Source organism: Carlito syrichta, unplaced genomic scaffold, assembly GCF_000164805.1.
Source record: "Carlito syrichta isolate Samal-C Ts95f unplaced genomic scaffold, Tarsius_syrichta-2.0.1 Scaffold303260, whole genome shotgun sequence".
In the NCBI taxonomy this organism is placed as follows: Eukaryota; Metazoa; Chordata; class Mammalia; order Primates; family Tarsiidae; genus Carlito; species Carlito syrichta.
The window spans coordinates 314651-331539 of NW_007247356.1; the positions used below are offsets into that span (position 1 = coordinate 314651).

Genomic DNA, 16889 nt, shown 5'->3' on the forward strand with positions numbered 1-16889 from the left:
GCAGTTTTGGCTTTCACACAACTTATAATTCAAACTCGTGTCACATCTAAGAGCCTTAGTATTGGTCACAGGCTTCTGGGTCATGATTATAGGATTTATAGGATTTATTATTTATTGTAAATTGTAGAATATAGTTTTAGAAGACAGCCATTTTCTTGAAAGAATGCGGCTGGGTTACTTGCAAGTAGCCCATTGTAAACTTTGGACTGGGTCACATTCCAAACATTCTGGGATGGGCCACTTTCGTTTGTAAAGTACATACTTAAGCTTCTATAGGATTGTTTAACTTGGCATAAATCAATCAGCTATGGATGAAAAAGGTTTATAGAATATATCAGTCACGGATTAGGTTATCCTTTGCTATGGGATTTTAAGATTATCATATGAAAAGGGTTTAAAGGCAATCATTGATTAAGTTTTCATGGATTAAGGTTTCTGGTGGGTGGGGGATGCCCCTCCCACATCTGACTTTGTGTATAAAAGACCCGTTGTAATTCCCAATGACACACATCGCTTCTGCACTAGACCAGAGTCCAGTCTCTTTCTTTCTTTCTCTCTTTCTCTCTTCTTCCCCACAATCGTGAACGCCGTCTCCACCTTTGGGTTACCCTGAACCCGACTGGAGCTGGTCTCTGGCAAATGTATTCTACAATTTACACCTTCAATAAATCCTAAGATCATGACCCAGAAACCTGTGACCAATATGAAGGCTCTTACATGTGACACAAGTTTGAATTATAAGTTGTGTGAAAGCCAAAACTGCAGTTTGTGGAAGAATGGGAACAATGCACTTCTAAAGTTAGCTTGTGTTCATCCTGATCTCAGAGTTTCTTTGTTTTGAGCTCACAGGAGCTTAATCTGGTTAGTGCTGAGTAGAAAGGGGGAGGAAATGGGGTCAATAGCTCCCAAACGCATCCTAGTGGTCTCGGGGTCAATGGCCTTTCCTGATCCCTAATGCTCAGTGGGCCTCCATGGCCGGCTCCCAACAAATGCTGAGGATCTCATCTTAAATATTAATTCCTTACCTATGCCTCCTCTAAGTCGATAATCAAATTGAAGTCTCTCATTGTGCCCTGTACTTTTTTTTCCTGGCTCTTATCAAAATGTGTAATTATGTATTTATGTAAACTTTGTCAAAAGAGCTATCTCTCTAGCCAGAATTCAAGTCCTATCGGGTGGCCAAAAATATGCTTCCTTTTCCACTGTTACATATTAAGACCTTGCAGTGTCTGGCAAAAAGTATGTCCTCAAGAAATCTGTATTGACTGTTAAATGAATGAAGGATCATTATAAGAATCATAAGCGATACTTCACATGGAATGCTTACTCAAGTGTCTGATGAAGAGTTATTTTTCTCTAGCACAGGTTGTCACTTTCTCCAGCTTTTCTCTATACCTCAAAAGTGAGAATAGAGAAATACAATAGTCAAAGAGTAAGTAGGCCAGAATTGTGGGTAAAGGTTTCAAGGGATAAAGGATTTTAGAGTACAGGAAACGGTTCAAAATTTATAAGGATGCATATTGTACCAAAGGCAAGTCTGGCTGCCTCCGTGGTACAGTTTAAGACTTTCTGACCCTTCAATATGACATCAAAGAGTAAAAATCATTATTCTATTTTTAAATTTTCTTTCTCTTTTTTTGGTAAGTTGATAGTGTAGAAATAAAACCCACCCAAATATGAACAAATTACTATTAAAGGCTTACAGTAGGAAGGGAGCCAGCCACTATCACATGCATTAAGCAGAGATCCACAGACAGGCAAGGGAGTGGGAAAGCTTTATGGTTGGAAATAAAGGATGGCCTTGGGGTTGTTCTGAGTGGAAATTGATGGCATGAGAACACTGGAGGTAGGCTAAATAAAAATAAATAAATAAATAAATAAAAAGAACACATTTGGTCATGGATTTAAAGTGTGCATTTGGTTTTTCTGGTTCATCCTGAGTTGGAAGAGTGGCAAAAAATAGGAAAACTGGTAATTATAAAACAGATCCTGATTGTTTGGAGCATATTTTTGCAGAGGTTATGGTTTGATTTCCAGGGATACTTGCTCCAGAGTTTCTGGGTCAAAATTCTATTGTCATATATGATCTGGTCACCATCCTTTCGTATACTCAATCCATCAGTGAAATTACTGAAGTCATTTGGAGGGCGAAGAAGAAATAGGAAAAAATAATGTTTCAAGAAAAGTTGATTTATGAGGAAATATGTTATTATCTTTATAATGGATAATGAAATTAGTGTTTTTTTGTTTGTTTGTAATTTACCATGCTTACCACCAGGGATAAGGGAGTTCATTGGAAACCCAACTCTCACCATCATGCAATATATCTATGTAATAAATCTTCACATGTACTCCTTGAATCAAAAATAAAATAAAAATTTACCAGCAGACGAGGCTGCGGTGGCTGGAAGTGGCCACTGCACTCCGGTCTGGGCGACTGAGTGAGACTCCAACACACACAGAAAAAAAATTTAAAAAAATAAAAATAAAAATTTAAAAACACAGAAAGGGAAAATGGTTTAATCTTACATAGTTCTTTGAAACTTAGTTATGTGCTTAGGAAAGACTAGTTTCAGATGGTAGAAAACCCACAACTAATGGGATGTTACAGAAATATTTAGAAGTTGCTTTGAATATAAATTCAAAAGAATTTGGTTTATAGCAAAGAGTTGGAAGGTTTCACACAAAATGGGTTAGGACTGAATTTTTGACACTGCATGATAACAGTGCATTTCCATTGCAAGATGAGCTACCTAGAGGCTGTTTTGGAAAAAATAACTACTTACATTTAGAAAATAATTGCTCAATAAACGACAATGCAGTGCTAAAATCCCTTAATCTTAACACATGATTGAATTTTCTTATAAATGTTGTGTATGACTACAATGTACTTCATGTGTTTTTCAAGGAGAAAGATCAGTCTCTTACCATTATACCTTCTTGGTTATACAAATGAATTTTTGTTGTACTACAGAATATCTGCTTTGTAGTGGAGGTATAAACTAAAAGAATTATTGGATACTTATTTTTTCTTTAGCATCAACATTTGCTATTTGTTCTGATAATTTTGCTAATACCCTTTTGAGTGTGACATTTATATTAAAATAGACATTAGATAGCATAATTCCCTATCTCCTTAACAGAAAGGATCCTTATTAAAATTGTCTTAATGTATTAATATTACCTTAATTTGGAGGAAAAAAATAAGGGTAAAACCAGTAAATTTCTTTAGTCAGAGACAGTGCTGAGTAACCTAGAAGTGTTTGGAACCATGAAAAAAAATACAGTATGTTTGATTCAACATGTTCTTGTAATAAAGTCAGCCTCTAACATGTGTATCCTTAGGCAAAATCTTGAAAAAGAAAACTGTAAGAAGACATCTTGTGAAATATATGTTTGTCAATATCTATAATGCTAATAATTTATAAATAATATAAATATAAAAATATGTAAGTGATATGAATAAAATTTATAAGTAATATAAAGCAATGTAGTCCCTATATACAAACTTCCAAAAAGTTTAAATTTGTTGTATTTTTCTTTCAAGTGAAGTTTTATCTCAACTTTTGACACCTATACTTTCTGAATATTCACTTTTTGCATTTGTACCCAACAATGCAAAAACTAGTGTTAATAATCCATAAACTTTTTGCTGAAAGCCCAAATATTTTAATAACATATGAGGAGAATAAGAATTGATTGTAAAACTCTGCCTTCCTGAATTTACAGTCATGTATGTTCTAGAATTGGAATATATTCCAACGGGTTTCTTGAATAAATATTTTTAAGAAAAAGTGGCAATTTCTGTAGAAATCTTTACTATTGACCTTTTTCTTGACTGTGAAGTCTAGTACTCATTAACTCCCTATGAAAAAAGTATCTGAATGGAATTTACAGTCTTCAAAATTTATCTAAATTTGAAAATCCACCCTACATAGGTGACAGCTGTTTTGTTGATAGAATTCTAGATACCTGAAGCGCAGCAGTTTTTATCTTCCTTTCTTTGATGGCATTTGGTTCCTATACCTTGCTTCCATGGCAACAATGCCCCCCAATTTTCCCAGGAACTGAGGTTTCTTTTGCCTCCCTATAGGGAAGCAATGCTAGTGGTGGTAACCAGTTAGTAAAAATGTGTTTTAGTTAGTAAAAATGTGTTGTCTGCCTCTTAAAAAACAAAAATGCATTCTGAAAAAAATCCAAGCTTATTGTCTTTCTTTGAAATGTTAGCCATTTAATTTGTTTAACTCATATGTAGAATTCATTAAAGGCCTTTTTCAGAACTGTACTGACATTTTTGTGTGTCAGTGTGTTTATAGTTATTATTTTACTTGGTAGTTTAAACTTTTAGGATGTTTATGTTTAGAAATCAGTTATATTGCCTTATTTGAAGCCACACAATTTCTTGTTTTGGCTTATAAAGAATACCAAATATTGTTTTTTAAACTATTAAGTTTTAACTAAAATATGTGTACAAAACATAATCTGAGCTACACATTTTTATCTGCAGAAAAAAAAAAACCCTTAACTGAATGTTATCATGTTGTCATATTTTAGAACATTTAATTCATTGATTCAAAATTTTTTTTAGATTGGAAAATATCATTTATTTAGAAAGTAAATTAGAGAGAGAAGAGAGAGGTGATTCACCTCCCCAAGGTAGGGGAGGGGGCCAAAAGCCTTGATTCAAATTTTATTTAAAAAACCAAAACTGGGCAACCCCTTTGGGTCCTCTCCCATTATAGGAGCTTTTCTGTTCTCTCAATAAATCCTGTTTTCTAAAAAAAATAAAAAATAAAAATAAATAATAATAATAATAAATCACCACCTGTCTCTTAACTCTTTGATTAAGTGTGGGGCCAAATTTGCCATAGACAAAATTAAAAAAATCCTAAATGTTGAAGAATCAGTGTCTAGATTTGTCATCCTTTCCAAGAGATGATTATATACTTATTGATTTATCATAATTGTATTAGCACTGCAGCTCTCAAATGGTGAAATTCCAGACCCTGTGTACACTGGTGGAAAGACAGTTTCAGGAAACTGATCACTGAAGTGCTTTTTGCACTGTCCTTGTAGGCCTGTTAACTTTATGTATGAAAGTCATTCATTTCCCAGACAATTGCTCTGAATTCTGAATTTTCACTGGCAGGCAGCACATAGGTATTGCTGTAAAATATTTTATTGTTTTTACAAGCTCATGTGTCAATGCTTAAGTGCTGTCCTTTTAACATATAATTCAATGGAAGTAAACAGTTATTAAACTTTGATGCTATGATTATTGGACAGTAATGCAAGTAAGAATCTCTACTTTTTATTTCAATATTCAACATTTGAAGCGGTAAAGTAAGTGAGGAAAATAAGTCTTTAACCTCTCACTGATAGCTAGCAGAAAACTACTCTGTTGAAAAAAAAAATCTCTGTACCCACTATTCATTCTCCATATTGACTTGAGTGAGAAACCTGGGTTTACCAATTATTCAGGAAGAATAGGTATATGAATAAACAGAGACATAAGCAGTTCACTAGTGTATAGGTAGTCAGTTTAATGAAAGAATCGTCTCTCAAATATGTCAGCATTTAATATAGTTTTTTCCTTATGCTCTCTATTTCTCAATTCCCTCAAACAGTTCTATCAGGGATGCCATTTCTTCTATGAGGAATAGTAATATACTTCAAGGAAAACTATACTTTATGCGTCATTTGGTTGAGGGCAAATCATTACTGGGAATAATGTTTTTACAGCAAACTCCACATTGTGCTAAGACTGAGAGATAGATAGAGAGACTCCACATTGTGCTAAGACTGAAACATAATATACAGTGTGGTTTCTCATTATCATCACACAGATACTCATTGGAGAAGCACCACTTATGTTCTTTGTTCAAGACTGGTATGTCTTCCTGATATTAAGTCAAAACAATATGAAATTAAATAACTCTTTTCCTTTGTAAACTGTTTTATAATGGAAAATTGTATTGCTTCTTTTTTAATCCACTAACATCCTGTGGATATTTTGTTAGTCAATGTCAATAAGACAGTATAAAGAGAATTTTCATAGATTTGTGCCAACTTCTTTTTAAAAAAAGAATTAAGTAAGTTAACTTCATTTAGAACTAATATTTTTAAACCTAGCTTGGAAAGTTAATTTTGTTCCTACTTGAGAAAGTGTCTGGTATACTTGTCAAACAGATTATTACTGCAAATTCCTTAAAACATAAGAAACATGGCCGGGCTCGGTGGCTCAGCCTGTAATCCCGCGCCTTTGGGAGGCTGAGGTGAGTGGATTGCCTGTATCTGCAGGTTCGAGACCTGCCTGGGCAGCGAGACCTCATCTCTACAATAAATCAAAAATCAGCTGGGCATGGTAGCACATGCCTGTAATTCCGGCTACTCGGAAGGCTGAGGCAGAAGGATCGCCGGAGCCCGGCAGGTCGAGGCTGCGGTGGCCGGGAGCAGCCACTGCACTCCAGTCTGGGGTACGGAGTGAGACTCCAACTCAAAAAAATAAATAAATAAAAGAAATGATGAGATGCTAACGACAGAGGTAAACGATTATGTAGCTCAGAGGCAGTTGCCAAAACATTCTTTGGTCTTAAATAAATAAATAAATATAGTATCAACTGATACATGAGAAAAATAATTGAAAAACTCTTGAGAAAACTAATGTGCTAGAAATAAAAAATAAAATATAAAATATAAAAATGTATAAAACATAGCTAGGAAAAATTGAAATATATAGTAAAGGTATATGATGCAATACTCTCAAACATTGAATATGGTATTGAGACAGATCTTGACAAAACATCATGAAGAGCATATGAAAAAACATGAAAAACAGAATATATAAATATAAAAGAATAGACTCATAACATATGTTCCACATTTGTCACATGATGAATAAATAAATGAATGAATAGGATGACATTGAAAAACTGACTTTAAAAAATCTGAGAGTTTTTATCATTTAGTAATTCACACACTGATTATATTCATTCATTCAATAAATATTCATTGGTTATTTATTATATCATTCTGAGATTGGTGATATATTTCCTTCCCTCAAGATAATTAGAGTCTAACATAGGAGGACAAGATAAATTAAAACATCATATAATTTTAATTCAAAGCAATACATATATGGTATTTCTGAGATGAGGAAAACAACATTTAAGTCGTATAATCAATACATTCAGTGAATTCACATGTAAAGCTCCTAGGGTGTTCTATATTCAAAAGTTGGCATAAAAAGATGAATAAGCAAAAGTCTCTATCCATAGGGGACTCAAGTTTTAACTAGAGAGAGACAGAAAATAATTAAAGTGATTTGCTTTTCACTTTTAATTGTTCTTATACAAGACATTTTATTTATAGTATATGACACTTATTATAATGAAAACATCCCCAAGTTGTTCCGTATGGAAGCACGGCAAAAAGCCATCTATTGTTGCACAGAGAAGGAACTGCCTTACCCATGTTCTGAAGTGTAATCAAGACATATGCATAAAGTAGTAAAGGTGAAAAGTGGTTCATATATAGCATATGACCTCTATAGAAGACATAATGACCCGAATAATTGAAGGTAACTGTAAGATGCAACACAATCCACATTCAGAAAATGGAGAAATGCATTATATCTCTGACAAATTTAATGAAAGGGCCATAGTCTCTCTCTCTCTATAGTACATATTTCTCTCTCTATATAAAATATTTTGCAAAAATGTTCATATTTATATGATCTACATATATAATATGTTATATCTGCATATATATGTGCATTGCATATAAATGCGTGTATCTACATATACATAACCATATATATGTTCTGATTGTGTTTTAAAACTTCCAGTTAGATAATACAAAAACGTTCAAAAAGAAATGTTTACCAAAAAGAAATATAATACGTGAAGCCACTCCCAGTCTTTTTTTAGCAACATTAATATTAGAAAAAAAGTAAATAAGAACTCTGAAGTAAGAAGGCTCTGACATAATGTCTTTATTTAGTTAAGTTTTCTTAAAATAAGAAGACTACAAAAATATCTTCAAATCTGCATACATATATAAGTATGTCATACACTATAAATAAATTGTCTTGTATAAGGACAATTAAAAGTGAAAAGCAAATCATAAAGAAGAAATTGTGACAAAATAGTCTAGCAAACATCAAACACAGTTAAATGCAGAAAGAGTTTTAAATAATGGTTTTAAAAAGTATATAAAAATTGCAATTTTTTTCTTCAAGAGAAATGATCTGTAATATGCAAATAGACAAAAAAGCAGTGTTCACAACACTGATTAAGTTAACTAAAACTGAATCGGTGTATATGTTAGCAGAATGGATTAAGGCATAGAGAATTTTCATAGAGTAGATGTCATTTCAATTTTATTGGCTCAATATTGGTTTTAGAATGTGATAGAGTTTAAGCAGAAGTTGACAGTAGCCATTAGGAGACTTAAATGTTTGTATCACCCAAATTATCACAGGAAAAAAACTCTACGAAAACCCTACAGGTAGAAAAGAAATAGTGAAGACCAAATAATATAAAAGGAGCAAGGCTAAATATAAGATCGGGGGGGGGGGGAAGAGTTGTTTAGAAGAAATCTATAATATAACTATGTTGAAAGTTAAAATGTAGATAATGATTTATCAACAAATGCAACAAGCACAAAGAATAAAAGCAAAGAGAACATGATTAATAATACATATTGGAAGCCTAGGGGAAAAGAGTTAGAATAAAAACATTTACTTTATAACAATAAAAACACTGTCTATAAATAAAGGCATGATACTCATAAACCTCTGTACTATCATCCAGTTATATAATTCAAACTATTAAAAATAAAAGATAAATTGTTAAACACTTATCTTCTGGGAACTACCACAGACTGTAAGGGGAAGATAACAAGTAGAACAATCATTTTGGAAAGCTATTTGGCAACATGTAGTAATAATCTTAACAACTTATGTTATTTGTGCTCAGTAATTCTAATTCTGTTAGTTTGTTTTTAAAATAATAAAGTGCATAGGCAAATATCTATAAATGTGTTTACTAAGGCCTTTTAACAATATTGATAGTTACATCATATATTCATATGATGTTCACTTTGTATAGTCATCAAAATTATGGATTTGATTAATTTTTAATGCCAGGAGAAAATGCCCGGAATAGTGTATAAATAAGATATATTTAGTAATTGTCATACTGATTATAACATACTTTTAAATACATGTTGAATTCTTTTTTATTCAAGCTTCACAATAACTTATGTAGTGGATAATATTATTTTCCCATTTCCAGATGAGGAAATGGAGGCACAAAAAAGTAGTGTGCTCGAGTCACCTGATGGTAAATGGTGGACATGTAGTAGGATCCAGGCAGTCTAATATCTCTTCCAGAAGCTGGGCCATGAAATGCCAGGCTATGATGGAAACTATGCAAGGAATATATATGGAAAGCTAAAAAACTGAAATAAAGTACACTGGGCTATGATTGGCTTTAGGTATATACATAGGTCCAAAGATTAAATTGATTTTTTGAATACATTTTATTTATTTTATAATTTGATGACAATAAATGTACATTATTTTTATGACCAGAACAACAAATTTAAGCACCAATCAGAATATAAGAGAAAATAAAAATGAACACAATCATACTTTTTTATAGTTCTAATGACTTTTGAAGCACTTTCATATTTCTTATATCTAAGTTTAATCCTTATAATTAGTGTCCTTATAATTTTCTATTCAAACCATAACCATGACATTTTTATTTGTAAAAGAGGGTATTATTATGTTTATATCATTAAGACAGTGTCTGCACAAACCAAGATGTAGAGTCATCATACACAAAACAATTCTGTAAGGTTAACACTGCTTAGGTATCTTAATTCCATCTCAGAACTGACAAAAGTACTTAAAGAGTTGATCAAATCATACCATAAAATAGTGGTTCCCAAAATAGAAAAAAATAGATGGTCTTTACTTAGAGCATTGCTTTTTCCATTTAAACAAAACAAAACCACTGATGATTGTTTTCCCAATAGAAGAAAGTATTGAATGGGAGAATTTAATGGCAGAATTAATTCAATGGAAAAAAGTATTGGATCAAACAGTTTACACTCTAGGAATCCTACCATCTAGGACTATGCAGTCTTCTTTGATTTAAAAATTTAAAGTTGCTCAAATTTTTTAGACTTCAAAATATTATACTAAGAAATCTGAGATTTACGAAAGAGGATACTAATACTTATGATCACAGGAAATTATGGATTGATATAATATGCATTGTGTGTCAGAACTCCAAATAGTATTAGAAAAACAACTATCAGAAAATGAAACTAGATAATTTATGTTTAAATAATGAGTGAACATTTAGCTAAATTAATTTTTACAAAAGTAATCATGGAGGGTACCATTATGTGAAATGGGAAATACTTTATTAATTACTTGTTTAGAAAGTTGAAAACTGACAGATCTACCTTGAGGGTGTCATTAGGTAGATGGTAGTGGTCAAGTGATGTTTGCCAATGCTTTGGCTGGTAGCATTATACATCTGAAAAACCTAGCTATTTAGCCAATTTTGACAGACACTGTAAAATACTATTTGCAGTTGTGTCTTGTTGAACCAGCACAGTGTGTGTGTGTGTGTGTGTGTGTGTGTGTGTGTGTGTGTGTGTGTGTGTGTGTAATCTAGAATTTGAAACACTTTAAGCAGATCAGCAGGCGTTCTAGTTTTGACACCTCTCTGTCTCCTCCATTCCTACCCCAAGGTCCCCAACAATTTTCTACTAGACCTGGTGATACCTTTCTAGAAACTCAAAAGAAGAACCTTCTCTGGGAACATGTAGCCCCAAGGCACACAGTTCTGTCAGCAGAGCAGGACTGGGATTGCGGCCCTGCCTTGCTATTGTGCTGTGAGATTTTGTAAGATTTAAAAGCTGCACACCCTTGCATGGAAAATCATTTTTTTTTTGAGTTGGAGTCTCACTCTATCATCCAGACTGGAGTGCAGTGGCAGCTCCCGGCCACCGCAGCCTTGACCTACTGGTCTCCAGCAATCCTTCCACCTCAGCCTTCCAAGTAGCCTGACTTACAGGCGCACGCTACCACGCCCGGCTGATTTTTTGATTTATTGTAGAGATGAGGTCTCGCCAAGTTGCCCAGGCGGGTCTTGTACCTGCGAGCTCAGGCAATTCACTCATCTCGGCCTCCCAAAGTGCAAGGGTTACAGGCTGAGCCACTGAACCTGGACTGAAAGTCTTAATACTGGCTTATACCCTATCACTTCATGCATCTATATGACCTGTCTGAACCCTGAAACCTTTCATTATTAACCCTTAATTAGAATTAGTATCTGTCTTTATGACATCATGGTATCATAGTCTAACATAAAGAAATGTAATTGACCAATAGGTAATTTAGTATAGAAAGAATACTGAATCAATCTTTTTTTTCCCATTGAGTTATTTGGCTTTTTCCTTTATTATCACAAACATCAGGAATACACGTTGTTTAAGGTTAAGAGGAAAATTAACTCAATATGGGAAAAAATGGTGAGTGTTTCTTTAAGGCATCACATAAAAAGACATTAATAATTTAATCCTTTGTATAGTTTAATGCATCCTTGAAAAAATACACTAGGGTTTGCACTTATATATAGTATAGCTAGAATGATGTATCTACTACTTTTGCACAACAGAAACCACTAATATTTGTACTATTGTACTTTACCAATTAAAAGGAAATAAATGTCTTAAGAGGTTATGGGAAAGCAATGTAATTAAAAAAAGTGGTCAAAATGAGTGCATATGGTGAAATATAAAGAAAATAAAAGGATCTAATATGTATATGGGTAAGATTGTGTTCATGGGACCCCTGTTAGCACTTTTTGGCAGATGAGAGCAAATAATAACTGACAAATCAGTGTCATTTAAAAATAATCTAATTTGTATACAACAGTTTATTTTAAAGATAAATGAATAGTTTTCTTTAAGAAAAATAAGTTAGATAATTGACTAGAGTAGTAAGGGAGCCAAATTTCATTATTAATGACTGCTAGTTTTGAGAGAGTATTTGAGAGAGAGATGAAAAAGAACTAATGATTCCACATTTTCTTTTGTTTCTGTTCTTCTTTAATGGTGAGCATTGATATATGATAGTGCAATGGTGTAGGTGCCAAGAAACCATCCAGTCTATGCGTTTTGTGGCATCCTGTACTTATATGTCATCCAAAGACTTGTCTGTGTCACTGATAGGCTGTGTTTAGTAGATATAAAATGTCTAAACACTGAGAGTATATGGCCTAATCTATTGGAAGGTATTCGTTAAATGAAAATTAATATTAGATGGAGTATAGGATTAAGTATTAGAATGGGTTATCCAGATTAGATTGTATTGTCATCTCCTTTCCTAGGAGTATTTTAAAAGGTGCAAAGGTATGTTTTTAAATGCTACAAGAATAATTCTGGGTATGGTTTTAACCCACTGGGGATTTTGCAAAATACTAGTCAATGCCTCCCTTAAGCTTGCCTATAACTATTAATTTACCTTGGATCCCGAGGTTTTATCTATCTTTTAGCTGTGTCCGTATAATATGGCATGTTATCTTTATAAAAAGAGGGTAAGATAGATCCATTACAATAAAAGATATAGGCTATTAATGAGTTTCTAGCCAACTATCAAGGTATCATCAAACGTGGTTTATCTTGGTGAATGAAAGCTCAAATGGAAAATTAAGCTCCCAAACTGACTGCAGAAGTGCAGTGGATCATTTTGTTCTTTAATGTTACACTTCGCTGGACACACTTCACAGAGCTGTAAATCATGCTTAAAACAAGCCACCTTTACTTTAACGACAGCAGATAATGCAGCAGAGCTGAATAATAAGTGTTAGCAGTCTTAACTTTCTCTTGCAGTACTCTCTCTCAGGTGTCTGATGGACAATTTACAAAGTACATATGCTATTTTATAGATTGGAACTTGGGATCCAGCCAGTGGCCTGAATATGACAGAAAGTCAAAAGGGAAAGCCAGCAAACATCACAGATTCCTTATCCAATCGTTCTTTGATTGTTACCACCATTTTGGTAAGTATTTGCTTTTCCATTATGGTGAGATAAATGTAGATAAACTTGGAAGTGAATAGAAAAGGACATTATAATTGGAACAGTAATGAACAGAATGTAATGTATTTTACAGTTATTTAGCAATTACTGTTTAACAGATGAGTCAATGTTAATTTGGTCACAGTTTTGTTAGTCTTTAATGATGTAAATTATATTAATGTTTGGTATGTTTATGTTGATTAATAATATAGCGTCATGTTTTACTGGAGACCTTATCATTGCTATAAAAGTAGTTACTATAAAAGAATTTTCAGTGTCAATTTGAAAAATACATAGACATGCAGCTGTAAAAATATAGTTAAGTGGAAAGCTGAAGGTGAACTTTGCTTCTGCTTTCATTTGCTATAAATGTATTTCAGGGGACGTGGGATTTATTTTTCAGGAATTTTACCACTATAATTATATTTTAATCTTGCCTTCAATTTTGTTGTTTTCCTCTTGGAAAATCACTTTTACTTTACTAATCTCCTTAATGAAATCAAATGACAATCTTTTTTAAGTCAGAAATATTTTCACCATGAACAGAATTAAATTAATACTAATAAGCTAGATATTATTATCCCTCTTTTAATTGTGTATTTTAATTATATAGTGCAGTAGTGTTCACTTATGCCTACTATACCATTTACAAAAGGGAATCTTAATTTTAGAATAAACAAAGAGCTCTTATATTAATCAGTCAGTACTTTTTACCTGCAGAATAAGCTTATCAAAAATCAATGCCTGTTCTTATAAACCCCCAGCTATTCAGTAAGAATGTGAGATTAATATCCAGAGCAACTACCACAAACATCTAGCGTTTAAATTTGATTTACAGTGGCAAATCAAGCCAAGATAAATTTATATTCTTGTCCTTTTAGTAACAGCAAGAATTTCAGGTTTGTAGCCATGACAGACACTTGGGGTAGAGGCCTTTGATAATGAGGCAAAGATGATAATCGTGAAATGACAGTCCTGAAAGTTGTGAAGTTTTCTAATCACTCCCTTGTTAAGAACCACACTGAATACTTGTTCCTCGTGTATCCTATCCAAACTTCTAAGGTCTTCTGTAACTTAATTTTATATCTCTTTTCCTTTTCAAAGATGACTCTCATACCTTCCAACCTAGCCCTGTTCTTTAATCAAAATGTCCTCACAAGACTCTAACACATTCTCTTTCTGGTCCATCTGCCACTATCTTATTACCTTATGCTAGGACGATTGCAGTGACCATGTAACTGACCCTTCTGCCAACAAACATCCCCCTTTGCAACGCATTCCTGTCTCTACTATAAAAGTGTAATTCTGGTCCTGGCAGATGATGATCGCTTGAACCAGGACAACAACAGCAATAAATATATAAATCTGTCATTTCTCTGCTTTCCTGTTATATGAATTTTAGATGACACATATTGACTGTTACAAATCTCCCAAATATTAATCTTGATGTTCAGGGTCTTCTATGATCTTGTCCCCTTCCACTTTTCTGCCTTCATTTTTCTTTATTTCCTTTCAGCAACTTTGTGTTATTACTGAATGAGGATAAACAACTAGCCTACTACTGTAATTGTGTAGGCTTTATTCTCATTCTCTGCAATAAGTTTCTCTCAATTTCTGAACTATTATAGTAATTGTTAGTATTATAGATAATTTATGATAAGTATTATGCTATTCTTTTTTGTGTGTGTGCATTATTTTCCCAGACATCACTAAGTATTACTTGGAGAACTAGAATTTGACTCTGTCCTGTTTTTATACCTTACATGCCTCTTTAGTGCCTACAAAGTGAAGAATCTTGCTGAAGAATATCTGTAGCCTTAAATAACTGGACTATACACTCCTTTCTATGTTCTTTTTAGTCCAGGCAAACTCCTAAATACATTACTTATTTTATGGTTCTAAATCTTTACCCAATTCTTCTCTATATTCCTCTGAAAAAATTCTATTTATCCTTACAGACCCATCTCAAATGCTACCCACTCATTGAAATTCTCTGATCTCTCCATTTAGTTGTGTATGTTGGTATGGGAGGAAGAGGGTTGTGCACTTTATGTATCATAATACTCCATTGTGGAAGATACTTTGATTCATTTTTTCCTTAATTTTAAAAAATGTGTGCATTTCTGTGTCTCCATATGACAAGAAATGGTACAAGGCCAGTAATCAAATTTTACACATTTTGGTTTCTCAATGTCAGAGTAAAGGGCCTTGGGTATAGTCAGCACTCAATAAATATTTGTCAAATTTAATTAAGTAAATGGTATTTAATTAAATGGGAAATTAAAGGAAGTTCAGAACCTTCAAATAACTATATTTAAATATTTTTCAAGTATGTGGGTTATTACAATCTTCTAATGCAAATAAAGCAGGTTATTAAGATTACCAATATAATTTCTCAATCTTGTTTAATTACTCAGTGTTATTTTATAGGAGGTATTCAGATGTTTTTCTAAATCATAAAAAATTTTGCACCTAACTATAAAGAAGTGGTATTTAATTTTAGCTTCATTTCAGAACCAGCCATAAAGCTTTAATAAGTAGACTACTACCCAAAACGTACTTCATACCATTTGAAAAAGTATTTCTGGGCTTTGCATCTTGGACAGTTTCAATTTTTAAATTTTCACAGATAATTCTAATCTATAACCTGATTGAAAACTACTGCTCAGATCATTACTCCATATAACTTAGACGAAAATTCAACTATGAAACATGTACTAAGCTTACATTTTAATAAATAGGTTATTTACATCTTAGAGTCTGCCACTCTACTGGTTTATAAAAGATACTGATTTTTTTCCCAAAGGATAAAATAAGGTAATTTATTTTTACATCTCTTGGTTGAAAAAAATTCTTTTTCTGAATACTTTGATCACAAAGTATTCATAATCAAGAAAAGAAGATATTTGAAAAGCTTATGTACCTTATTTGTGTAAGCCTTATGCTTGATGTAATTCACTGGTGTTTCATTTATATTTTATGGAGAGGTTATGATTTTTGATTAATGCTATGATTATTTTGTCCTGTTCTTTTTTGGAAAATCTCAGAGGAATTCTGGCTATGTTATGAATAATGACATTTCTCCCAAAGTCTCTATCATATACAGGAGACACAAAGAGAAGGTCACTTAATGCTTCTTGTTCAAAATTTTTATTATGTATTAAAAAATGATGAAGTATTCTGGAATTCGGCATTATCCATGAGCTAATCATAATCAACTCTATTTCTCATGAATTTTATTCATGGGTTCATTCATTTAATTTTATTCATTTATTATTTTATCTAATAAATATGTATTAAATGATGATCTATCAGGCATCATACTAAAAACTATATTTGGTGAACAAAATAGACATGGTCTCTGTCCTTATAGAACTTTGAAAAGGATTCATAGGAAAATTACACACACACACACACACACACACACACACACACACGTGATTAAGACATAAGAGAAAAGTAAAGGTGTGATACTTTATTTTACAGAGTGCTCCTGAGTTATACTGGAGGTCAAGAGTGAAAGGACAAGTTAGGTCAGGACTCACAGCCAAAGAGTAGAGAGAGAGCTAAGACCCAAAGTTTGAGAAGGAATTAACAAGGTGAAGAAATGGGAAAGGAGTATTCTACACAGAACTGCATATGCAATGGGCTTAAAGAAGAAAAGTTCTTAGAAAATTTACAAAATTGAAAGAAGACCATGATGACCAGAGCTAGTGCATTAGTCTTCTCAGATTCATCCAGTATAAATGTGTAAATATGGTTTGTTACATAAATAATAGCAGATAT

At 32.8% G+C, this 16889-nt stretch overlaps 1 protein-coding gene across 1 annotated transcript in view; it reads left to right on the forward strand.

Annotated features, from left to right (window-relative positions):
• Positions 1-16889, forward strand: part of GRIK2 (glutamate ionotropic receptor kainate type subunit 2) — a 476767-nt gene that overhangs the window by 167924 nt on the left and 291954 nt on the right. The window contains exon 8 of the mRNA XM_008058224.2: positions 12972-13085. Coding sequence (XP_008056415.1) covers positions 12972-13085 — 114 coding nt within the window. The remainder of the gene's footprint in view (positions 1-12971; positions 13086-16889) is intronic.